Raw genomic sequence first — 27,762 nt, 5'->3', positions numbered from 1 at the left:
CTGGCTGTCTGCGGACCGTGGAAGCAAGCCGCCATATCAGCCCGAGCCAGGCTCGGTCCATGGGTCTGCTCGTGAACCACATTAGTTGGTAACACTGACACACTGCAATGCTTCTGTTTGTTTGCGGCTGGCTTCGGGTGTAGTACAATCCAAAATGGAATAAATTATCAGATAAACACAGAGGCTGTTATCGGTTGTTTATACATAAGGTTGTTATGCATGTGCGTGGGAAGAGAGTTTGAAATGTAGAAATCATGTTAAGTACTGCCAATAACTGTGAATTACTCATACTGTTTTTTCAGGTTGTTGTTTTTTTTCTCTTCAATTTTTTTCAGTAGTTGGTGAGGGCAGCCATTAGTGAGTTCAACAAGTTTTACATTTGCTAAAGTTTCAACTGTGCAACTCCTAAATTCAACGTAATAAGCAATCTACCAAGAAAACAAAAAACAGCAAAACTTTAATTTCAATTGGTGCTACACCTGTAAAGCCTAAACAGTGAAAAGATGTGATTGTTTGATCTTTATAGTGAATGCAAATAATAAAATATTTGTGTTGAATATCCAATTTTCTTAACTGCTGCCACATTCCCAATTACCTGAGTAAGTAGTATTTTAAATTGTTTTGAATTTGAACAAATGTCCAAAACAGTTTCTGCCAAATATGACCAAGAAACAAAAGCACTATATCATTTCACCCTCATATGATAAGGAAGTCTATTTTATTCTTGGCTGGGAAATTGGCTAAAGAGTTCTTTTGCCCCCCCCCCCCCCCCCCCATAATACTTCATCATTTGTTATTGGGCATGTCTTTAATATTTATGTGTTTTCTTCAGTACTGAAAAGTTAATTCTACTTGTCAGAGATTGGATGGTTATACTACAAAAGTCCTGGGAAGCATAAAGATGAGTATATATGAGGAACAATCCATGTCTCTGCTTTCTGGTACAGTTTTTCTAAAAGTAGATTTTCTCATTGCAATAAGTAGCCTAGGGTAAGTGATTCCAGTGATAAGACTAATTCAGATCCTGTCAGAGGCAACATGATACAAATAACCTGATCTGCTAATAATTATAATAATAATAGAGAACTTGATGTTGTTCACACACGCATATGGAGACTGATCTCTGAACAGGATGCACTGAAGCACGTATTTATTCAGATTTATTTACCGTATTGGGCCAATATGTTTGATAACTTTTTCCACCATCATGTCCAACTCCATGGGATCCCATTTCGTTCCGTGTGCGTGGGTGCTCAGCACTCCATCTCATCACTCCCTGGAGACCTCGAGCAAACAAACATGGAAACATTTTTTTTTTTTTTTTTCAGGAGATGTGTGTGTGCACACAAAAGCCTCATGTGAATACTCCTGTTTTCACATGATGCCACTCATGGTGGAATTCCTAGTTGATCACAATTGTTCTGGAAGTGATCAGGCCCTCAAAGGTGAATAAACTTTCAAAGTCCAAGATACTTAACTCTTTGTCGAGTTCCCAATTCTTTTGTTGAATGACGGAGAAATGGTTCACTGAATTTAGACGTTTCATTTGCCAGAAACTTCTTAATGCACATTTGGGGCATTTCTTCCATATGGAGCCGCTGATTTTTTGCAGAATGTTATGGATGAAGCAACCAATTGGTGTGATTTATGACAATAGTAGTGGGTGAGCATCTGGGTGTTTGTGTGCTAAATGTCTATAATGATTCTTTAATCCTGGGACCACATTGTTCCGGATTGACTGGGTCTTTCGAGCCCATCTGCCTTCACTTGTGCATGGTAGAGACAAGCGTTACCTCCAAGTGTCTCTCTGCCACCTCCGCACAGCTCATTATGGAGCTACGAGGATGGCTTCTTTGCCCTCCAGCTAGGTTTGTGCATGAAGACGGAGCAGTGAAGTCATGGAAAATCCTGGAGCTCTGCTGATGACAGACAGCTTCCACCTCTCCTGTCTGTCAGCCTGGTTTCCTTCTATTTCACATTCCTCAGGTCATACTTCTTTAATACAGCTCACTTCTTCCAAGGTTTGACACCTCTCCACCACTCTCCTTCCTGTTCTTTCTCTACTTTTTTTTTTGTCCCCTCCAGTTCCTGCCTTTTACCTGTACAGGCAAGCCTTTGCTGGCCTCAGCAAACCTATCACCAACCCTCGTCAACCCTCCCCACTATAAATGTCAAAATGTGCCTAAGGGCCCCCAGCCCAGCCCCAGAATGTGTCTAATTCTAACTTAGGCTTTACAAAAGCACGCTGTTCTCAAATGACATTTTGTGACATACAGACTCGGGAAGTTTCTGAGAAGACCACTCAGTATTGGGTGACTCACATCATAACATAAAAACCAATCCTAGAAATGTAAATCAAATCCTCACAAAGTAATCTCCTAAAACATCTTTTGTGAATGAAACTGTAATTTTGAACACGTTGTTATGAATAATAAATGAATGGTGCATGCAGGAGGTCCACTACTGCACCACCTTTGAGTTCAGCTAATTGAAACGAGTTCAGTAGTGTCTTTTCTGCTTTTATCTTGATTCGTTTCTCCTTCTCTTTCCACTCTCCCCACCCCCATTCTTGTGATGAAAGGCGCAGGCTGAGGGCTATGAATATAGTCATAAGAACGCAGATGCCCAGTTTCTTTTTTATGGAGGTTGCATTTCATTTCATTTCAGCCTCTCCTCTTCATCTCTTTGTAGCAGCTTCGGTTAGATAGAAGTGAGCTTTTCTCCTCTTTTGTGACTTTTAAAAATGGAAAAGAAAATGTAGAGAAAAGCTGGCAGGCAGATTGTTTTTCATCATTCTCTGTCTTTATCTTACTCACGATGACCTCTAGCACTACCCTCTGTTTCACATTTCATTCCCTCCTCACCTCCGCACCATTCCCCTCATCTTCCTCCTGTATCCACCCATCACTGATCTCTCTCCCTTATCTCTCCCCATCTACTTTCATGTTCTTTAATGCCTCTTCATCATTACCAGATTCCTTTACGTGGAGAAAGTGGGTGAGGTAGTACCAGGGCAAGAGAGGTGCTGATAGTTAAGCTTCAACACCCTCACTAACTTCCAGAAGCTTCCTACTCCTCCTGGTACTACACGCACACACGCACACACACACACACACACACACACACACACACACACACACACACACACCCATCTTTGTTTTCCCACTGTATAATGTTTTGCTATTCATTTCCATTTCCCTAAACGACCTTCATTTTACAACGCCTACCTTGACCATCTGTTTGGAAGCGGGATTTTCTTTCAGTCAGAGAGATAGATAGATAGATATACACACACAATTGCATGTTATACTGCTGATATTTTCAATAGCAGTCACATTTGTTTGGAAGGATAAACATTGGAATGCTTTCAAGTTAAAATATTGCATTACATCAAACATTATTTAGTGTTCTCAGGTCAAAAGTCAAACACTGAGACTCATTGATTGATGTCATTGTTCCCTGGGACACACTTTATTAATTAACAGAGGAACAAATCACTCTCTCCACACTGTCTGCTTCTATGGTATGCAGCATCAGTGATTACGGTGGTACAAGGACAGGCTGACACACTCCTCGAACATACTTCATTTTTGCTTTGATCCTGGTATGCTGGCAATTAGTTTGCACCTTCATGCCAGTTTTGTCACGTTTCTGTTTTATTTTTCTCTCTCTCTGCTCCTGTCAATATCAGTCACTCTGTCAGTCTTTGCATGTCAGATATGATCGTGACGTCATTCCAGTTTCTCTGACTTCATAGATGCATTGTTTTCTCTGGCACGCCATCTAGATTTGAACTGGTCTTTGTATTAGAGTGGAAGTGTAGGCATGGTTGCATGTTGCAAGATTAGAAAAGCGATCCCTTTCCGATAGGCTATAGCTAAAATGATGAGACGGGTAACCATAAGGGTCACTTAAGACATTTTTGTAGGTGACAGCTAATGTCTTATTGCTATTCCCCTGCCTTGTTAAGCAGCCATTCTCATTGTTTGCAGTGTGTGGCTGAAGAAGATGACATAATAACCGGGACACCAATTTATTGATGAAATGTCATCTGGAAACATCGACCTTGCAGAATTGCGTATCCGTTTTATTTAAATCGCTGTAAATGATTGTCTGTGTAGGTGTGGGGGCAGTAGGAGGCGTGACCTAAAGGGTCACAGGCCCATATGGTGTGAGATCTCACTGAAGTCCAGCCGCATATGACCTTGGGTTTGAAAACACCAAGGCACAAGAAGGATTAGTGGTATTTTAGTCCTGGTTTTCCTGGAAAGGGACACTGATTGTGCCAAGGAAACTGGCACAGAATGGGTAAACTCGGCTTTTGCGTCCGTTGAGTTACAGGGAGGGACTGCAAGTGTTTGGTGCTTCAAAGGCTTGGCAGGGGAGTAGAATGTGTCAGAGACATTTTTCAATCATATTACTTTGTCCAACCTTTTCCCCTCTCACCCTCTACCCCCTTCCCCCGCTCGCCTTTGTCTATTTCACCATCCATGACTATGTCCTACTGTTTTTGCCTGTTTGCCCCTGACAACGCTGTCTATTGCAGCAAACTCACCAGCCATCACCTGCACACATCTTACGCTGCCTCTAGTGTCTCTATCTTCCATCTCCAAGCATTGCAGGTCTGCACAGGTTGAGACGCGTGTTGTTTTGTCTCTCTCAGGTTTCACACATTCCAGATATTATCACTGGGCTCCAGTTAGCTTAACTGATAACCATCTCGACAGGGCGGTCAATCGCTCAGCAGACAATGATGGATGTGCCCTCTGAGTCGGGCCTGATGCCCACAGATGGAAGACTTGCACCAGGCACGGCCCTGTCATGTTGGACAGTCACGGGGTTATCTTTTCAGCCAACTTTGCTCTGGTGTCAGACTGTATTTCCTCATTCGCTTGCAGACTTACCACAGAAGTGCCCCTGAAATCATTCTGAATAAAAATGGCTGTTTATTATGTAAATCCCAGCTTCATTTTCCTAATTATTTCATATGTTGTCTCCCATTTCTTCTCTAATCACATCGTCATCCTAGCAATGAATAATAATTTAACAAAGCAGGTAGCAGATTGGATTTTTATGAAAACTGGAATAATGCACCTTCTAAAAGTCTCTATTGAGTCTTGATGTGTAAATGAGTAAGACATCGTTCATGTTTTAGTCAGGAAAATGTCCAATTTATGAGACATGGCTTCATGCAAAAAGTCATAGCTTTGAAATTATTCATGGCTGGCATTTCCTCCTTATTCATTCTGCCATCTTCGCTTTCAAGCTGTCTGTGCAACCTTCATTTTATCGGGCAGCCAGCGGACAATGTTAACGCTGTCCATTTATTTTTGTGTATGTGCATGCCCATGTGTGCCGGCCCACCTCTAATCCAGCCTTGGGCAGCTTCTGTCCCCTGCAGGCTTCATGTCAGCAGCTTGACTTTGATGTCAAGCCACAATTTATTTGTCTGTCTCTGTGGACTGCTTTTGTCCGCATAATGTCAGGCAATCAATAATAATGTGACCTACCTATCTTCCATTCTTACCCACTGCTTTAGTTATTCACCCCCTGGTCAGCGCTGTTCCAATCTCTGACCTGCCCTTGCCACTGAAGAACTCCCCCCCTTTCCCAGTTCCACTTTTAGTAATAATGCCTGTCTTGCTATGACAATAACCTCCATGTCTGTTACCGTGGTTACATATAGCCCTCAAAGGGAGGGCTGAACTATTGGTCCTGTGCTTTACAAAACAGACAAGATTAAGACGGGGTGGGTGAAGATGGATGCATGTCTGCATAAAAACAGAAAGCCATTAAAATACAGGATCAGCTGTTTGTTCATGAATATGTTTAGTGAGCCCCCCACTCTCCATCCTTCTTTTCAAGCCCCGCTGTATTCCTGTAGAGGTAATAGAGAATGAGAGGAGACAGGTGTGCCATTATGGTGCAGATTAGTGAGGAATGCTGGAAGGTTAACATAAGACAGGGGTTGGCTAACTCCAGTGTGTATTTGTGTGTGCTTGCAAGCTTGGTTTACATTAAAATATGTGCGCACACTACGCGATCTGAATGCCAGTTGCAACAGCTATGTGCACCCTCTCCATATGTTGAATGATATGTAAAATATGCCTACTGGGTGTGTGTGTGTGTGTGTGTGTGTGTGTGTGTGTGTGTGTGTGTGTGTGTGTGTGTGTGTGTGTGTGTGTGTGTGTGTGTGTGTGTGTGTGCGTGTGTGTGTGCGTGCGTGCGTGCGTGCGTGCGTGCGTGCGTGCGTGCGTGCGTGCGTGCGTGCGTGCGTGCGTGCGTGCGTGCGTGCGTGCGTGCGTGCGTGCGTGCGTGCGTGTGTGTGTGTGTGCGCATACCACATCTTTCTTCTGACTCTTTGCCCTACCCTTGTATGGACGGGAGTTAGCCCCTCACTATCTCCTTGTGTCCAGCTTATCAGCTTGACCGTCTTGAAGTGCTGCTGCAGAAAATAGAAACCCCTTTGTGGGAATGCTTTCACTCTACTTCTTACCCTGGTATAAAATATGCACTTCACATGCAATAAATTTCCATGTAAGCCAGCAGATAAAGCAGTGCGATGTGAGCGGTGGTGTTAGAACCTTTTAATCGTATATCACAAGGGCACATTAATATTCTTGTAATGGGTTTTATGCATTATAGTGCCATAGAAATCAGTTTGAGACAGAAAATATATTTGTAGAAATTCCCTGCATACAAATTAGCCTGCAGATACTGTCTCTACATCTATAAGTGTGTTGCAGTCAGCTATGTGTGCACATTGTGGTGTAGATATCTCTCCTTACAGCGAACATCTTGCAGTGTGGTTGTTAGTGGGACTTTCCAATCCTCATCTTCTCAGCCAGTCCAACACCAGCCAGTCAGCCAGCCATGTGGTCCCCCTCCACTCTAATTAAACTCACTAGAGTTCCAAACTCTAACCAGAAAGACACAACCTCAGTGCCAGACTGTGTCAGCTGCTGCCAAGACCTATACGTGTGTGTGTGTGTGTGTGTGTGTGTGTGTGTGTGTGTGTGTGTGTGTGTGTGTGTGTGTGTGTGTGTGTGTGTGTGTGTGTGTGTGTGTGTGTGTGTGTGTGTGTGTGTGTGCGTGTGCGTGTGCGTGTGCGTGTGTGTGTGTCAGATGGAGAAACATTGAGAGGTAGAGAGCGCTCATAGCCATATTTGCTTCTCATTTTACTCTGTCGAGGCAAAGTGTAGGAGAGCCTGCCAAGGCACTAGAGAAGCAGTGGGGAGAAGCAAACAAAAAAAAATGTGGAAGAGGAGACAAAGAAGGATCTACTGCAGACAGCATATTTGAATGGTTGCGTGATGGAGGGAAAGGGGAGTTAAGTGGATTTAGAAATCAAGGAGAAGAAAGAGTGGAATGTTGGAGAATAGTAATTACGTCTGAATTATTCTATCTCTGTAGGATCAGGGGGATTAATACAGACTTTGTTTTGGATTCTGCACTTTTCACTCTGTTGCAGCATGGGAGTCTGGTTCCTGTATGTAAACGTGGGTGCGCATGTCCGCCTGCATGGGTCTCCCCCTAGTCCAGAAGGCTCCTGGTGTCTGTGCCAGCGAGCTTGTGACCATATCTGCCAGCCAGTGATTGTGTGTGCACTGATGTGTGACTTTGTACCCCCCCCCCCACTTTATGAAGTTCATCCAAGCATTATAAGTTAATCCGCCATAATAGGCAAAAAGACAAGAAACTGGGGTTAGTGCTGGGTGGGGTGAGAGGGAACTGGCGTGGGAGGTGGGGCATCTAAAGGTAGTGAATTCAAGTGTGTGTGTGTGTGTGTGTGTGTGTGTGTGTGTGTGTGTGTGTGTGTGTGTGTGTGTGTGTGTGTGTGTGTGTGTGTGTGTGTGTGTGTGTGCAACAATCTGCTATGTGTGAGGTATGCCAGTCAGGAGAGTAAGGATTTAGAGCCAGACAGACCGTTTTAAATCCCGGGTTTATACGCTGTTGGGACAGCAAGTGTTGATATCTCAGCTCGGGAAACAGCGCATGTTGCTCAGATTAAATCACGGCTTTGGCTACCCCAACTATCTCAACTATAAATCTTAATATGATAAGAAAAACCGAGGGTGAACATTTTTTATTTTTAAACAAATGAATCAATGACAAAGTTATATGGAGGTAAGAGAGATAAGTAGATATCAAGTGACTTGGCTGACATTTTGAGGTCAAGGGTGGGATTTTGAGCTGGCTGATTGAAAGAGCAAAATAACACAAGGTTTGTTTTTATAAAGGGTGTACTGATACTTGTGTATCCTAACACACAATGAATCGGCCCTTTGTTTTGGTGGGACGTTCAGTATCTCTCAACCTCCCACTGAGTGTTGCCACTGTCAACACTGTATAAGTCTGTTTGTCCAAGAAGGGAGGAATTAGGGGGAGGGAGAGGAAGGAGGGCTGGAGGGCAGGTGCAAGGGTAATTGTGTGATGGGTGAGGAGTGGAGGTAGGCTTTACCCAGCTTGTCTGGAGGCAGTGACCCATACTGTACACACTGTCTCTCGATCTCTCCACTACTCCCTTTCCTCCACATGTGCCACTTTTTTTCCTGACTCTGTCCTTGCTTCAATTTCAGATTTGTGAGCTGTTATCCATGTACTCAATTATGTTTACACACACACACACACACACACACACACACACACACACACACACACACACAGACACACACACACACACACACACACACACACACACACACACACACACACACACACACACACACACACACACACACACACACACACACACACACACACACACACACACACACACACACACAACTCTTTTTAAGCATTCATGCGCTATTCTTTCCCCTTCGCCAGCCTCCCTGCCAACGGGTTTACTCCGTCCTCTCTATCCCTCTATCGGTCCCTCACACACGGGTTTTATCCGCCTGCTGAGCACGATGGCCTGTTTTAAAAAACTGAGCAACGGATGGATAAGAATACAGCAAAGGGATAAGGGATGTCGAGAAAGCAAAGAAAGGAGGAATGAATCAAGGCGTACTCCAGTGGCCTGTTATCTCATTACAGCGGTACTGGCTTGTCACGCCCGGCTGACTGGCCCCCTAAGGAGAACCCTCACCCCCTCATAAGACCCCCTTTATTCAGCAAGCCCTCTCGTATTTCAGTTTGGGCACAAAGAAGAGCAATTCTCTCTGGTTTCTGAGCTGTCCACACCAGATTTGTGTATCCTAGCTCAGCCAAGGCACACATTCAAAAGTATAACACGGGAAGAGCCACAGACACAGCGGCCTTGTTAGTCGGTAGTTATGAAATGATGCTTGCAGATAATGGAGGCTAATAGGCAGAGTGGATATCCATTTGTTCCACCATTTTCTCCCTATTTCAGCCCTCTTGTATGGTCCCATCTGGGTATTAGAAAAGGAATTCAAGAGGGAACTGCTGTCAGCTGAAGTAGTGGAAATGGTGTTCCTCTCTCTGGCTTTTCTCCCTCTTCTGCCGAAATGAAAGCTCATTAGAAGTGAAGGGAGGGCTGTTTCTAAATGAGATGGGCAGAGTGCTACTCAGCACTCCTACGAAGAGAGAAAGAAAGGAGGAGAGAAATGGTGAGGGAGGATTCATCATAGAAAGAGAGCAAATACAGAGCAAGCGTTAATGTGGAGCAAAACGGGCATCTGGAAAATACATATAATAGCGCAAGTGAAGCCTTTGTCATCAATTGAATGTGTCAGACATGCAAAATTAAAGAAAAATCCTCATGAACACAACTTAAAGTGCCACTTTTGCAGATAGAGTGTGTGCAAACAGATCCATCTAAAACTCCTTGAACATACAAACTCTTCATTACAATTCCCACAACACCACCTTGACCTGGGTATTTCAAATTACAAAGCAGGACATCTTCTCTTTGTCCTCGTGAGACACAACTCTGAAAGACAGTAAAGTGGAATTAGTGCTAACAAACCTTCATCCGGGCCCCAAGTGACCTCTATGACTACTTAACTTTTCATACAAGCAAACTTTCAATTTAGTTGGTGTGATTAAGACGTTTCTTTCGATCTCCCGTCACAAACACTGACTTGATTGCCACCTCAAGCACTGAGTAAGAGTCTCACACACTTCCGGCGAGTATAATAAACAAAACAAAACTATTCACACCGGCGGCAAAGTGAGTTTGAGACAGATGTTCAATAAAATTTTAAAACACATTTGTAGCAACGCATCCCTTTGAGGAAAGAAACAATATATTCACCATCATCGGGTGATGATTATCTTGTTCTCCACAAAGCAAAATTGAAAGTTGCTGGACTGGAGGAGAAGCTCCTCCACAGCTGCTTGCCCACACATTTCATCTGATGTTTGACAGTATGAGACCCTTTTGGGGGTTTTAGTCTGGCAACAGGATGCAGAGACATAAACAATCAACAGGCTTGTTGGTCGGATTGTTGCCATGCAACTTATATTAAGCAGAAAACGATGTTATACATATTTGTAGAGCGTGTTCAAATCAACCTCTTTCCAAAAGAATAATATATTTTACATTTGTTGCATATTTGCTATATTTGAAAGTGCCTACAACATCTTGACATAGTTTGACAATCAAACATTTACTCAAGGCTACTTATAGTCAACAAAATACTCAGTCTGATGCTATTTTGACATCTTGCTCTACTATTACCAAAACCGATTATATTTCCTTGTATTTTCTGACAAACTCTATTTCATTGTTGCTTATTTAATTGATTTTAAAATGAGTGGTCACAGAGAGAGTGAGAGGCCTTGTCCACATGACTGTCACACAGCTTTCGACTCTGTTTGGCATGGGAAAGCCGTCACCGAGCAATATGGGTAAGCAAGCTATTGCATCTTGGTGTTGTTTACCTTTAGCTCTTTGGTTTGTTTTCTTCAGCTTGTGCAGTGTGTGCATAACCCGTCCACCTCAGGAAACAGGCCCTTTGTCTAACCAACAAAACACCTGGGTGCTACTATTCAGCAGGGATGGCTGCTGGAAAAAAAGGTGACAGTGTTTGAGGAACCGAGCTGTTGAGATATGAAGGACGGGCAGGTGTGCTGGCCCCGTGTAGTCCGTGTGAGTGAATACATGAGGGTGTATTTTCCTGTTTTTGAATGTTACAGTATGAGACTGTAAATAGAGTACTGTAAATAGAGCTAGTGACATTCATTGCTGCCCTCATCTGCATTAAAATACATGTGTTGGCAGGTCAGCTTCTTTTAGTGTGTGTGTGTGTGTGTGTGTGTGTGTGTGTGTGTGTGTGTGTGTGTGTGTGTGTGTGTGTGTGTGTGTGTGTGTGTGTGTGTGTGTGTGTGTGCGTGTGCGTGTGCGTGTGTGCACATGCGTGCGTGCGTGTATAATTGTGTTTTCAGCAGGAGGCTCCAAAGCAGAAACCTGAGACTCACACAGAGGCACGTTGGCCTGCTTTTAATTTTTTCTCACCTTTCATCTTATCGCAGATCTTACTTCCCTTCTGGATGATGAGAGTCTGGGTCAGTTTTTTGTGTCTTAATCAAATACAGAGTGAGCTATTGTACTTTTGGTCTTACACGTACGCACATGCACACACACAAACACTGTAATGGTCAGGTTCCAGTGGGCTTTTTATTACAGTAAATGGGCCTAAGAGCTTCTTTATGCAGAGTATTTATCTGCACAGCATTGTTTGGAAAGGACTTTCAGAATGAATTGATTTAGGGATCCAGTGAGAGGGGAAGCAGGAGCGGCAGCAGAGGCGGCAGTACTTTGTGGCAACCCTTTTAGCGAGATTAACTGTAGCCTTAATGTCTCTCCCCTTATTTATACTGAGTCAGCCTCTCTGTCCCTTCTCTCTCCTCTCCTTGACAATGATCAGTCCTGACTGCAAAACACGGAGGTGCCAATAAGGTTTTATTTTAAAAATTGGAAATAATTTGAATAGCAAACTAAAGTACTGCAGACTGTTTCATATTCTGTTCCTCCCTTTGGGATATTATCCATTTAAAACTAAATGCATTTTGTGGCAGTTACTCTATTATATTATTTGTTTTAAATTAACATAATCTGGATATTGTTATTGATTCAACTTAAGTATCTATCTATCTATCTATCTATCTATCTATCTATCTATCTATCTATCTATCTATCTATCTATCTATCTATCTATCTATCTATCTATCTATCTATCTATCTATCTATCTATCTATCTATCTATCTATCTATCTATCTATACATTGTACAGAAGCATGTTGTTCTTATATATCTGTATTACTGACTGAAAATGAAACCAGATTACAACATTTTCTACCGGAGATACCGCGAGTAACCTCAGATAAACACTATCCTTATAGCAGTGACTCTGTTCTCCACTGTTTTGTTTGCCGGTGATAAAAACAGAAAAGAAGGACAGAGTCCTGAGGACAATGCGCTTCATTTTTACCCTTCCATCATAGTTTATATCAGTAATTTCCATATGCACATTGGAAAGATGGTCCATTAGGACCGTGCCACTGCTCTGGAAAATATTGCAATGCATTTGAAAAAAAATGTAAATGTCCTCATTTGGAATGACTAAAATTCAAATTACTTTCACTTTCCAAATTGAGAAACTCTTGAACTTGATATTGATCCATGTCAGGAATGCAAAAAAAGAAAAAAAATCACATCCTCACTAGCGGCGGGCTAAATTGTGACTTAGCACTTCTACAACGAGGACGTTGAACATATAGCTTTCATTTAATCTATTTACAGAATGTAAACTGTGTAAATTGGGTTCAAAAGTGATCAAACAAATTACCTTTCTTATTCATAATTTCAGAAACCAAAAATGTAATAATATTTTGGACTTGGTTCATTGGCTGAATGGGTTTGGCGACCACATGTAACGCACAGAGTGACCGTAGCCTCTGTTTGATGTACAATTTTCCACAAAGTGTTTACAAGACATATAAGTTATGACATCACAAAACTGCAAAGGTAATAGAAATACTCCAATTTTACTGATCAGTAGCCTCTTTTCCTGCTTTATTTTGTATCAGAGGTCTATAAATGTGTCAAACTTAGATAACTAAAGACTCTCGAACAAGTTTATCCTTCAAAATGCCCTGATCAGTCATCAGCCATCATTCATTTTCACATATTACATAAAGCCAGTTTGTCAAACCTTGTGAATGAAAGCTAAAATTATCGTTTAAAAAATGCGTAAAGTATAATGAAAACCCCTGTGACAACCTTGTGGGACAAAGCTGTGTGGCACAGTGGGTTATTACAAAAAATAGTCGGTTTCAACATTTATTGGGTGTCAGTAGGGTTGTGAAATAGTATCAAAGATAAAATCTCCCGCTTGTGAGTCGTCAAGCCTTATGAGGGTATGTTTGTGACGAAATAGCGTGCTAAATCATTGGAATCACTGCAGCTTCCTCGCAAAGGTGGATTGAATAGTATACATAAATACAGCATTTAAGGTGCTTCAGTTGGCTCTAATTGGTTGTCAGTCTCTCGCTATTCATTCATCATCTTTCCAGGGCTGCCCTGTCCTTATGGGGTCCTGTGAGCAATTTATTATCTTTACCGCCTCCCTCATCACCAAATGCACCTCATTAGGATACCGCATTATAGACGCCAGCAGCATTAGGGACAACATATGCAAGCAGATTGCTTCTGCCAAACACTGCTTATAATTCTGGCCCATTAAAGCAAGTCATTTACCTTGATAAATAGGTAGAGGCAGAGTAGAATTGAAAACACACCGGGGACCTTCTCCTTCCCTCAATTCGTCTTTCTCCTTTTCTTTTGCTTCAGTTTTAACCCTTTAACAGGAACTTCTCCTTGTTTTTTTTATTCATCTCAAGCTTATTTTTGCGTCATTCTCCTGCTCTCTTTCCCAAGACCCTCGAGCTTTCTCAACTTGCTTCTCGTTCAAACTTTGCATGGCACTCCTTTAACTCTCACCCGTTTTCTTTTTTCTCCCTTCATTTTGGCCTCCTCTCTCATTCTATTTCTAATTTTTTTTATTTTTTGCCAGGGGGCTATGTTTCAAGGAAGACGGGGAGCAGTGAGAAAGAGAGGAAGGGGGGAGAAAAGGACAGAGTATGTTAATTGGTGTGCCTGAGGCGAGAGGGATAGAAGGGAGAAGGAGAAGAGGGGAAAGGAGGCCCAGATTCTGGGGGCCCCCCAAAACATTAAATATTAACACCTTTTCACATCTCTGCCCCTTCAGTGACATCCACTGATTGGGTTCTCCCTCAGTCGATCAGGCCATATGCACTCACACACACCCGCTCCCTCCTTTTCCTTTCTCGCCAAATTGAGTCCCCTCTGAAAATGAAAGGCAGCCAGGAGAAGACATACTGCGGTAATTGGCGACCCTCTCCGGTCTGTGCCCTTTGATTTAAAAAGTAATGAAATTCTTCTTGATATTTTTATATACTTGCATGTATTTCACCGCTATATCTCAGCACGTTTTGGGCTTTGTTACTACCACTATATTAAGACACAGAAGTGAGCTCTAATAGGAGCAAGACACTGGCTATTGTCACGCTAAGTCATTGTTAATAGAGTCAGATATAATGGCACCAGATTGTGTCAGCTAAAAGATATTAGCTATATAAATGACCTAGATTTTCTGTGTGAGAGATGGGTTGAGTTTTACTCAGCTTACCTTTAATGGGGAGGGACACTCAAAGAATACTTCAGTTTATCAGTGAGGCTATATATCAAACCTACTTTTCCAGAAGCACTTACACAGCACTAAAACTCACAAGCCTCATATATTCATAGCTCTATTTATAATCTCTTTATAAGATGTCCCAGCTTTGTTTTATTCAAACCGTCGCTTTTTTGCAGAATAGGTCACAAGACTGCAATGTCAGCTGGCTAAATTCATATTCTCCTTGTGCGCTCTCCCCCGTCTCAGTTTCTATTCTTTTCTTTTGATTGTGTCCTCTTTTTCTTTTCCCGAGATACATCCTCATCCTAATTCTCTCTTTCCCGACTCACTCGCTCACGTTCGAAGAGGACAAACACGCCCTCTCCTGAACACACAAACACATTCCTGTTGACCACAGAGCTCCAAACTCCAGGGTCTGAATGGTGCAGACTTCTCACCCTGTTGCCTGAGCAGCAAGACAGAAGAGGGGGAATCTCCCAGCAGACAAAAGAGTGCTTGAGGGGCCTACCTTGTAGCCCACTTCACAGTGTTTGTCTTGAGCTCCTAAACTGCTGTGAGATGACACAACACACACACACACACACACTAGGAAAGCTGTGATTTATCTGCCACAACTGCGCATGCTGTGACGATACCTCTGTGCCCTCTACTTGCACACATCAAACACCGGCGTATATCCAGGGAGGAGGAAACATCATTTGTGTAGCAGTCACTCTTCACAATGACTTGACGTTCTGTTTTTTATGTCACTAAGAAGGATGCGCAGATGCTAATGCAGTGGGCTCTATGGCGGCAGAAAGGACTGATGTGAACTCGCTCTAATCGCTACCAGCCTAATGTTTGACTCAGCTGCATTACGTCAGCCTCCAGTCCCCTGGATCATCAGACTTTCTAAACTAATTTCCTTGCTCCCTCCGTTCACCTCTGTGCTCTCCTCGCTCGCTTCAAATGGAGCTCAACCCCCGAATTCACATTAAGTGAAACGTGTTTTAAGTGCTAATCACATCTGCGTCATTGAAAGCACGCTTTACACATCAGACGTGAAAGATGAAACAGATTTCAAACAAGTCGACGGAACCATAACCATAAGAGTGCTGCCTGAGAGAGGCGGCATATTGAGCTGATGCAAAAACTTTTCAATAAAAGGTTACAGGATTTTCATATCACACATAGTAAATTAAATTTCCATCTCCCTTTTCAGACAAACACAATACCCGGTGGTTTTAGTGTCGGTAAATATACGTGGCGGTAAAACGGTCTAGACTCGGCTAACCTTCAGCTGCAACCTGAGCATGTGTGTGGTTGCAGGTATCTAGGAGTGTGTTGCTGCAGGGTCCCAGGTGTGAGTTTTTACATCCACTCAGGTGGCACTTTGGTACAAGCCCTGACAGGAAGACAGATAGGTCCTTCCTTATCCTGTAATTGCAGAGATTTACATGTGGCATCTGAATATCCGGGGTCTGTCTATCTTACCTTTAATCAACACCCCGAGCCACAAGCACATAAAACACATAACCCTCATAAACAGGTAATCCATAAAAAAAGAGGAGCCCTGTTTCAACAAGCTATGAAATGCGAGCTTCAAACATGTTATTGCGTTTGACGACAATGAGAGGTCTTGATATTATCTTTGAAGCACAATAGACCTGTCCTATCGACTCACAGTTATGACTACAGGGGCTTTTAACTTGCATGTGAATGGTCAGAGGAGATTTATCAGTCTGATGCAGCATCTGTGATTGCTGTAATTGGTATTTTTAAGCGCTGTTGTTTGCTATGGAGGGGGAAAAACAATTTAAGGTTTGGGGTGGATTTCTTTTGAAATTCATTCCAGTCAAACCTCTTGCAGTTTGAAAGTGTTTAAAAACAGCTGTTTAACAATATACAAGTTTATTTCAAATGATCATTCTCCTGCAGTGAAAAGAAATGTTATGAATTGGATTGTTTTATCCTAAATTGGATCCACAATGATTTTCTTATGATGAATAAACTTGCTTTCATATTAGTTTTTCAATCAGGACATTGTAATCAGCATGATTTGAAATACTTACTACTGTGTCTTTTTCGGTGTGGGGTGGGTCTCTTATGGGGTGGTGACAGAAAGCCTTAAGGGGTGCATGTCTTTTCCCAGAAGGTTTTTCTTTCAATCTTTTTGAAACCATTTTAAGACAAAGTAAGTGGAGGAGAACATCACTGGTTTATGAGAGCACTTATACAACTAAACCTAATAAGTTCATGGAGTGGAATAAAAATAACAGTGCAGAAGTTGCAAACTATATTTGAATTAAAATGTATAAATTGAAATCAATTTATATGACAAACCAAAGAAGAGTTTGGAGTTTTTATTACTGATAGATTCGACTGATACGAGATTATCCTATGATGTGAAAAACATCCTAAACCCTGAAATTAAGACTTTGGGGATGTTGGGAAGTCTCAGACTGGATCAAGCTCTGCGAGGGGGATCTTAATCCTCTCTTTAAAAATAAGCAGTGTGTGCTGTGTGTCCTTTACCTGGAGGAATCTTCAAAATTTTACATGAAGCTGAGGAAGAGGAGGATGAAGATGTGACCTACTTTAATTTGCCTGGAATATCGTCAGTGAGGTTTGAATGGGTCTCGTTGTAATGTTGGCCTTTGCAGCAAGATGTGGTTATATTTTATTAAAAGGGTTTACATACAAAGAGTATTTTGTAGCTATTTTTGACATGCAATCACTTTCCACTTCATTTCCATTTGTTTAAAGATTGTTCTTTTGTGTCCTTACTTACTGTTGCCTCTTCCTCTCATATCATCTGACCTTCTCCTTAGTCCATTTCATGAATGAAATAAACAACAGTGGGGTTCTAATTAGCACCAGATACATACTGTTGTTCTCTTTTAAAGGTCAACACTTAGCAGGAAAGCAAAGGCGATTGCCACACTTAGTCATCTATGCATGATATATAGATACAGTCACCAGTAGAAGTTTCCAAGGGGACAGACGGTGTGTGTGCACTGTAAATATGCCTGTCTGGCCTTTGTAACTGCTGTATGCTATTACTCTTTGACTCCTACTTCTGGAAATTGCATGTGTCCTCCACAACATGGTGACACTTCCTCTCTTTCACTTCTTTGTCTGCCATATCTCTTTCTCTCGCCTCGCCCTCTGCATGTGGCGCTCATTGTTGGCGTGTGTGATGTGTATGCGGGGTGTGTGTGTCTGCCATGTGTGTTTGCTGCAGCTGCTGTCCCTGTGCTGCACCTGTTCTTGTCTCATCAGTCATGCGTTGATGGACTGCAGGCCTTACAAGGACCCACCCCGACACTGTCACTCTGACCCAGCTTGCCCCTTAACACACACAAAGAAATGGTTCCCGCAAAAATGTTTGGAATAAAAAAAGAAATGTACTTATGTATGTATATATATATATATATATATATATATATATATATATGCCTCTTGCACATATATATACTGTGTATATATATATATCAGTAGTGTGAATGCTGTGTGCGATGTCAAATCATAACAGCCAAATACTACTTTGCTTACCCTGGACAGTGGACACCCACTGAATGACCTCTCTTTTTACTTCTCCGCATTTCAGCTGTCGTGGGTAAAGTTGTGATAGATCAAGTTTCTCTCCCAAAGAAAAGTAAACTGAACAAACTGAACTTCCCGAGCAGGAAAAGGCTCCTATTTGAAAAGGCAGGCAGACGAATGTCAGCATAGTCTGATTGTGAAAGGTCTGTAAACACACTTCTAGTCATTAATGGGCTATTATCAGATTAAGTGCGCTAAAAGTGTCTTACGATGCCCCCCCCTCTGTCACTGATGTAGTCACATAGTATTTTATTCATGACGATGACTTCACTGAACCTGTCACATTGTCACTGCAGTGATGGCAACCATTTATAACACATGAGTGGAGTAAAATCCATGCTCATGTTATGGCTCCTGCTCTAATACAAAATTATTTATTAATGGATTTTAGTCATGGTGAGTGCAGTGTGTTTTAACCCGTGTTCTGCTTTTGTGTAATCCAAAGAACAATCTTGACTTGGAGGCAGTCTGGTGTTGTTTACAAGATGTCAAAGACATTGCAGACTTTTCTGATGCTGGGAATAATCACTGTTCTGTCTGACCAGGCCAACCTTCTTTATTCTAAAGGTTTTGAATATGCCAAGATTTAAAGATGCTCAAATGACAAGTGTGTGTGGTTTGCATTTCAGTGGCAGTAGAAATTATGGCAGAGGATAAAACCTATGTAGCAGACTGAGTATAAGGACCAAGAAAGAAAGTAGTGTGTGAAATGCAGCAATTTAATATCAAAAGAATATCTATTTTCAACCCAACCAATGACTTTTATCGGGTGTTCTGTTTTTAATATAGTCACACTGTCCTCATGACATTGAGCATCCTCTGCCGCGAGACACTGTTTGCTTTGCCAACAGTCAAACACACTAATCCTGTTAGAGGCCAAGGGTGTTTATACACACACACACACACGCACGCACGCACGCACGCACGCATGCACACACACACATGCATACAGATCCACTGATTTACTGGCACTGCTCATCCATCAGGTGCCTCGTTGCACTCCTGCAGTTCCCTCCTGTACTCTCTCCGAATGACCATTTTCTGCACAACCCTTGGGGCAGAGTTGGCACGGAAATCAAACACACTTCTGTAGGACCTGTAGGCATTTCGGTTCAGGTGTATACAGTGGCGTGAAATACCAAGCGCAGCCATCACTCATCACTCCTGGGTGTTTGGGTTAGCAGGACAAACACAGGTACTATCAGTAAGAGGAAGGGTATGCTGTCATCAGGAAAAGGTTCCCGTGGCCAATGTGGGGCCTGTCATGTAGGTTGTGCTGATTTTGTGCACACGCGCTCTCTTGTTTCCATTTCCTTCTCTCTGCCACTCTCCCTCTCTTTCCTGTCCATGCTTTCTTTGTTCCCCTTCTTTTTTGTTAACATGCTCTACATTTTGGTTTTCAAACACACACAGACTGCACACACACACACACACACACACATATACACAGGCACAGTCCGTGCACTGGGTTTTAAAGAATGCTCTTTGAGAAAAAGGGATAAAAAGGGAAGAAAGAAGCTTTCGGTTTGATGTCCAGAATACGACAGTAGGTGAGGCGAGAACAAGAGAGGAAAAGAGGACAGGAAGGAGAGGATCCAGCTGGTTTCTTCCATAATGAGGAGCAAGCCCTTGTGTGTGTGTACGCGAGCCTGTTTAGGTACTTGTGGGGACATCAATGTACCCATCTGTCTCTTACCACACTTGCACTATGAGGACTTGTCTAACATGAGAAACTACAAATCATTCCCCATAATGTAAAACATAATTTTGTTAAGTAAAGACATTTTGTAAGATTAGATAAAATTTCGGTTCTTGACGTTGACGTTAAAAACACAGAAATAAATATAAGTCAAACTGAAGAGAAGCATTTCTGAGTGTGTGTATGAGAGAAAGGGCGAAGGAGAAAGAGATGGAGGCAGAGAGATCTGTTGAGGGGAGATAAAGGCAAGAAGAGGCACAGGGTATTAAAGCTGGTTTCACATTAACTTTTCAGTAGTTGTGGGACTGACACGACTCTTCGGGTCTCCTTTGCTCCGCCAAGCAGCTTTGACTACAGACTTTTCTTTCTTTTTTTTGTACACAATGTACTTAACCGTTGCTTTTTGGGCTGGCTTGGTTGCTCATAAATATCACATGCATTATAGATACACTGTAAGTGTGTGTGTGTGTGTGTGTGTGTGTGTGTGTGTGTGTGTGTGTGTGTGTGTGTGTGTGTGTGTGTGTGTGTGTGTGTGTGTGTGTGTGTGTGTGTGTGTGTGTGTGTGTGTGTGTGGCATGAAAGACAGATGGGAACAAGACGGTCAGACTGTGACCTGTAGACACACACACACACACACACACTTTCCCTCTCTGGCCAAATCCGATTAGCTGGCCTGCATCAGCTAACGAGACCCCCATGTAGCTGCCCCTCTGCACGCACACCTCCCATTTCCCCCACCACTCTCTTTCTTTTTCTTACACACACACACACACACACACACACACACACACACACGCGCGCCTGTGCCACTAAATACACAAACACTTCTGTGCGCACACATGCTGCTCCAGGCTCAAATTGGACAGAGGACTCCCTAATTATGCTTTAATTGCCTGTCTCTGCCTGTCCAGCTGCCTTGTGCATAAAACACAGAGCAGCAGTGTGATTGATCACTCTGGCCAAAACATACTGTGAATGACACCCGAAAGATGATTTATTTCAAAGCGAGAAACGAAAAAGAAAAAGGAAGTACTGAAAGAGGTACTGAAAAAACCGATGAACTCTGGATATACATGACCATTTCCTCATCTCAGACGCCAACATCACCCAATCACCCACAACACATTGTTTGTTCTCTGCCTCCCCACAGACCGTCTTGACTGATAAAAGTTTACTATTATTACCCCATAAAACAAAAAGATAGGGCTTTTAACAACTCTGAAAGCGAGGTTTCAGTCATTTAAATTCCATTATCCCTGTAAATTTGAGTCACTGGTGGAAAAATGTGAATAATATATGACATGATGATACCACAAATATGCTTCATTGTTTCTGGGGGAAAGGATTTATGATTACAATTGTTACTTCCACTGCTAATAATAAGCACATAGATGTATGATTGAGAGTTTGCTAGTTATTGCTGCAGATGTTGCAATATATCACAACATGAATTAAAATGTTGACTTAATTAGAGTCAAAGCATCAACCAGACCCGTTTTAATGTCAAGGAGTTAATAGTAGATGTGAAAATCACTAAATGCACATCAACCATGGCTTGTCAATATTTCATCACAATCAATCAAACTGTTGCAGAGAGATTTGAGTGTGGAGCAGCATGAATGCCAGCAAAAGAATACGTAATTATTTTTACTGAAGGGCCTATTATGAAAGCTTGGGACAAACACGAAGGACTGAACCCCAACTTCCACTTCTTTATGCTCAGTTCATACAACTCTTATCAAAAAGCAGTGTGTTAAACTTTAACCTCTAAGTTCTTGAAGTGTCTTTTTTCTGATAATGGTGGTCCAAACGGTAATATGACAACACAGTGAAGACGGGTAAATGTTTGGTCTCAAGCATAAACAAAACACACACTGGAAAGTAATATATAACCTAAGCAGTTGTTTTGCAGAGATCATGAACACAGATTGTCAAATTCAATCTAATTGAACCATCCAAAGAGCCACATATGGCCCATAGTCATTCAGTGTCTGGGTCTGCTATGGCAACTTACCTTACCAACTAAAGACTTGAACTCTATGCATGTGCCAGAAAGTCACTTGATTTAATGTGGTATGCTTGCCAGTGTGTGTTTTGCCCATGCACCACTCAGCACCACACTTAAGTTCTGAGTGCAGTCGAAAAAGCGCAGTGCTTCATTTGCTCACACACATTCTTGCACATTTGCTCCTCTGGCTGGCTGTTTGTGTTGGCACAGCAAGACAGGACTCCTTCTTTTTCCGGGGCTCTGACAAACTTAGAACACGAGACTCGGTTCGTAAAACTAATGTTGGTTTCACTCGAGTGTCTGAGTAGATCGACCAACATATTTAGAGATAGCGTGATACTGTGTGGTGATGAAGAGAAGAAAAATTATCCATGAGGAAATCAAAGCGAGATAAAAAAAAAAAACAGTCAAGGGAAGTGAAAAAGAAAATGAAGAGGAAGTTCAAGAATAAAACACTGGACAGAGACGTGACATCTTTTTTTTTTTACGAATGTCAGCACTCCACTGACCTTTGACCTGTGAGTGGTTTGTGGGTCTTGGTGAATCACATCATCTGACCCCGGTGGAATGCGCTTCACTGACACACAACACAGAGAAACAGCAGTGTGTATTTTTGACAGCTCACCCTATTATCTCCACTGTACATCCCCTCTCCCTGCCTTTCCTTACATCCTTGGCGACTTCTGCTCACAGTAAACTGATAACTAGGTGGCCACTGCTCAGCTCCTCTCATCTCTCTTTAGACACTTTGAGCACTCTTTCATCTCTTCCTCGTCTGCGTTTCTCTGCCCTGTTATTAAAGCGAGCCTGTCAAACAGATATGATTCCCACAAGTCCATCCTCCCCAGCCTCGGCAGTTTCTCACAACAAATAAATTATTCAGCTGTGGATTTTGTAGTCCAGAAATTGATGGCATAATTAATTCATGTTATCGTACTGAAAACGGGGCTATGTTGTTCATCAACTATGTGTACGTCCCAAATTGGAATATGAATCTCTGTGTAGATTTCATGCTTTTTAATCTTTTTTAATTTGATTTTGCTTGCGTTTGCATTATTCGGAGGAATTTTGGAGACGTTGCTGGGCTGTTTACTGGAGTGTCTTTGGTTTGCCCTACATTCAAAAACACTTTGTTCTGGTTTATTTCTGTCTAAACATCCGGCCTGATAATAAACATGTTTGCCCTGTGTGTTTCCTTTACTGACATATCAGGTAATGATGTCTAATTTTGCTCTTTCTCCATGTAGTTTGCATGCCCCCCCAAAGTGCTCTGGGACTTACGTAACGTCCTTTATTCACATCGGCCTTTTATTTTTTAGTAAAGCCTCAGACAAACTACATACTAAACTCAAATGGCGTCATGTGTTACTGCAACATGCTATTTATGACACATTATTTGTTGCTCTCCTCGTCTGTCGCCTTCTGTTCTCTCTGTAATGCAATCCAGTTGCCCCATTGCTTCTCCATTGCAGGTTGTACAGAGAGTTCAGAGCGCTACAGTGTTCCCTGTCCCCACAGGAACCATTCCTGCTTCGTTCTGCAGTCCAGCTGCCTGCTCTCCCATAGAAATGTGGGACACAGTGTGCATCCTAAATTCTCTATTGAGTGGAGAACACTGACAGTCACAACGGCCTTATCGCTTCCCCTTGAGTCCCTTAACGATTGTTCAGTCCTGTTGATATACTTTCACGAGAGCACTGATATTTGCAGTTATCCGGAGCTTTCTGTAACTACTACTTCGTCTGGATTTACGCGTATTGAGATATTCATCATTACCGTGACACTTCAGTGCTTCACAAGTGGATCAGCAATTTTAATTAGACAGTAGTTACATTGACCTTAATTATTCTTAATTGCCATATCTCTTGGGTTTGATGGAAAATATTAATTTGGTATGAATTACAGACTACTAGCAATAAGGATTCGTCGCTGTCAAGGCTTTGTTTGGCTCTCTGCAAGAAGTGAAGTGTTAGTTTTGAGCGTGCGTGGTCTTTTCATGGCGATGCACAACTGATACTTTAGTTATCATTTCCCGTGCAAGAGGCATAAATTGCATCCTTGAAAGTGTGTATGAATGTTGTTGTTTTTTTTCTAGTTAGGGTGTCAGTGTGTGCTGCAGAAATGCTGGTGTAATCACAGACTTCGACTACTCGTCACTGATGTGTGTGTGTGAGGAGTGATGAGAGCGAACTGCCCAAGGCATTGCTGAGAAAGGCAGCGCTGACGAAGTCCCTCATGGACACCACATGCCATAACTCAGTGTTTCAACAATCGGAAGCCCTGGGGGTATTAAACAAACACACAGGCTTTTAGTCCAATGAAATGTAGACACATTGTAGACATTGCGGTTTTGATATTTGAGTTTCTCTGTCTCGATACCCATCAGTAACAACCTTGTAAAGTGCACTTGGACATTACAACAGCATTAATGCCATACATTTTGAACATCAGCTTTGTATTTGTACTTTTGCAAATCTTTCATTTTTAATATTCCCTTTGTGTCTTATTTTTTTTTACAGTATGCAGTGGGACTGTTACAGTGAAAGTGGCTCCCAAGGTGGAAGTGTTGAAAGGAGATACTGCTCAGCTGCCATGCACACACACTGTCTCACCTCCATCAAGCAACACCATTGTGGAATGGTACATTGTGAGTAATCTTCACATACTTTTTTTTTTAAATATATTTGTTACTCCATGTTTGCAATTAGAAATTCACCCAAGAATGGTTTGCAAAGGTAACTGGGAATTTCAGACCGCCCAGTTCTGTTGTACATTTATTCAACTCCATCTTTCCAGTTGGGGCTACACCTCACATGTTTTTTCCATCTTTATTGTTTTTGTCTGCCAGGAGGAACAGGGAACCAGGAAACGTGTGGCTTTCCGCTCTCAGGGTGGAGAACTAAAAAGCGACGACGACACACCACTGACAGGGCGGGTCACGATCAGAGAGGACTTCACCTTGACCATTACTTCCGTCAAACCTTCTGACGAGCTCGCTTTCTACTGCCAGGTCAACGCTGGCCTTGCTGGGGTGGGAGATGCCACCACTATGCTCAAAGTCTTTTGTAAGTCAGCCAGTAACCTTTAGCCTGTAGTATGACCGCAATGTTACCCTGTCACACACACACACACACACACACACACACACACACACACACACACACACACACACACACACACACACACACACACACACACACACACACACACACACACACACACACACACACACACACACACACACACACACACACACACACACACACACACGGCCCCCCTCTCCTTTCTGTTGAAAGGAATTTATGGCTTGATGTGTTGCTGTCACTGTCACTAAAGGTTTACGATTTGAATCTGTGAGGGGTGTGTGTGTGTGTGTGTGCGTGCGTTTGTGTGCATGATTTAGAAGTCCCTTAATTATCATGTCATGCATTTTGCTGATTGCATTACGCACATACTTACACGAACTCCATGCTAAACCTTAACATACAAATACTTTATTACGAAAAAAGATTTGTCACAGTCTTGTTAATCTTTCATGAAAATTTGTGTTAACCCAAATATTCTTAAAGCCTTCTTAAGACCCTGGGGTGACCAGTTTCTTTTGATAAGTTACCCAGAGGTCAATTAACCCCGGCCTAATCACTCTTGACACAATTGATGAATAGTTCAATCACACCTGTCATGTCTCATATATCCGTCTTTAATAAGAGTCCAGATTGATCTCAAACTCGCTGAAGGCCGACCTAGTAACATGCTGCTGCGTCCTTGTCCCTCTCACAAGGTTGCACCAGGATGAATGGGATTTACTGACATTTCAGATAGCACTGATCAGTCCAGCACAGTCACTAAAAAGGGGAGGATTTGTCAAGGGAGGGTAAAAAAAAGAAAGAAAGCAAGAACCCTTTGTTTAGTCTGGCATCAACTTTAAAACTTTTTCTAACAGTTAACTATTAACGTGTCTCCACTCAGAGGCACAGAAGTTTAATGCAATCTCATAAAGAAAAGATCTATTAATTGTGGAATGGACAAGTCAATGCTGAACAATGCCACAATGAAGCGATGTTTAATAGAGGCTATTTTAGATGCACTTAATGCTCAGAGTACAAAGAAAACCGGCTGTCACACAAACCAGCAATTATTCTTCGTTCGCTTTTGACCACTTGAGTCATTGGGGTTGAATTATAGTGTGTCTGCCTGGCCTTAACTTAATGGGACTGAGTTATGAGGTCTCCTGAGGGTTCAGCTGTAGCGCCGATAGCTTGCTATCTTTATCTCCAGAAGCTTACGATGGAAGAGCAAACTGGAAAAACACCCAATGGCAGAACTGAATGAATCTTGCTTTTCCTGGTCTGTACATTTTATACTTGATTAACCGAATATTGAATTTTCTCTAAAATCCCTTTATCACAAAATTGCAGTCACGTCAAGACATCAGTGGTTATAGAAATCTGCATTTCCTCTAATTGGGTATGAGCTGCGCTTGCATATGGTTGTGTTAGTGAACAGAAAGAGAGTGTTCAAGTGCTGCAGTAGATTTGGAAGCATTTTCACAATAAAAGCCCAGGAATTTTCTCAGAGAAATTGACCCGATAAACAAGCCAAGTGCAGATATCACATTGATGCAAAAGCCATCAGCGGGGAATCCCTGGATAGATGTTCAATGCATGTCATCCCCCCTGCCTCATTCTCCCACATTTACTCGTGTCGAGGGAAAACGCCAAAAATGGTATGAAGGAGCACAAACAGAGACTGAGAGAAAAAATATCAATTGTTTATTTTTATAGGGAGTCAACAGCTGCAGGCGGAGATAAGATGACCTTGCATGTGAACAAGTGAAACAAGTGAGCGCAAGAATGAAGCAGAGGAACAGGAGGAAGCATTCACACCTGTGGTTGTGTGTGCAGAAGAGAGATAGTGTGTTTTTCTTTTGGGTTTTGTTTTCGTTTTTTCCGTGATTACACTATTATCAGCACAAGTGAACTCCCTCCTAATGGGAAAATATGAAGTTGGTTATTTACTACCAAGCTGAATTAACGAGGTCAGCAGAAACAAATATAGAAGTAAAGTGCTTCTATAGCAGGGTTAACGTTGCAATTTTTCATCCAATGAATCATAGTGATTTAATAAGGACGTCTGCTCTATTTTTTCTGTTGCAGTCGCTCCTGAGAAGCCAGAACTCACTAAGCCCTCAGCTCAGGCCATCTCCGTGGCAGAGTCTACCAGCTCAGAGGTTGGCAATCTGCTCTGCATGTTTATACATGCACAACGTTGTTTATTCTTTTTTTTAAACTGCAAACCTTGCATTTTCCTCTCTGTATCAGATTGGCACCTGCATGACGATGAACGGTCATCCTCAGCCAAGAATTGTTTGGTTCAAAGGTGACCAGCCCCTTCCGGAGGTCAAAGACAAAAGAGAGGGTATGTGTTCTTGTTTTTTTTCTAATCTGAACCTATTTTTCCACACCTTTATAAAGCCATCATCTTAATAACTGTTTCCTGTCTTTGTTTAGAGACCTTCATGATTCCCACTGTGGTGAAGGAGGCCTCAGGTCTCTATACCATTAAGAGCGCCCTGTACGCTAAACCCACCAAGGCCGACAAGGACTCAGTGTTCCAGTGCACCGTGGAGTACAGCATGCCGGGAGACCAGATCAAACAGAAGAAGTCCGACACCATCACCATCAACCTCAACTGTGAGTGGCAATGCAAAAGCATGGCGGTTGGCAGATTACACCCAGTTAACCTGCGATACTGGTGTCCAACCAAGCACCTTTCAGTTATCATTACAATTCTGGAAGGTTTTTCAAATCAAAACTTTTGATCAGATGTCAGTTTTGTGA

General features: G+C 42.3%; 1 protein-coding gene across 2 annotated transcripts in view; it reads left to right on the top strand.

Annotated features, from left to right (window-relative positions):
* Positions 1-27,762, top strand: part of bcam (basal cell adhesion molecule (Lutheran blood group)) — a 52,690-nt gene that overhangs the window by 10,310 nt on the left and 14,618 nt on the right. For both annotated transcript variants that reach the window (XM_080501081.1, XM_080501080.1), the window contains exons 2-6: positions 24,442-24,569; positions 24,771-24,987; positions 27,079-27,152; positions 27,244-27,340; positions 27,433-27,615. In XM_080501081.1, coding sequence (XP_080357207.1) covers positions 24,442-24,569; positions 24,771-24,987; positions 27,079-27,152; positions 27,244-27,340; positions 27,433-27,615 — 699 coding nt within the window. The remainder of the gene's footprint in view (positions 1-24,441; positions 24,570-24,770; positions 24,988-27,078; positions 27,153-27,243; positions 27,341-27,432; positions 27,616-27,762) is intronic.

The sequence above is a fragment of the Blennius ocellaris genome (assembly GCF_963422515.1).
Source record: "Blennius ocellaris genome assembly, chromosome: 8".
Taxonomy (NCBI): domain Eukaryota; kingdom Metazoa; phylum Chordata; class Actinopteri; order Blenniiformes; family Blenniidae; genus Blennius; species Blennius ocellaris.
Note: the sequence above shows the minus strand (reverse complement) of the source record. Positions and strands in the feature narration are given on the sequence as shown.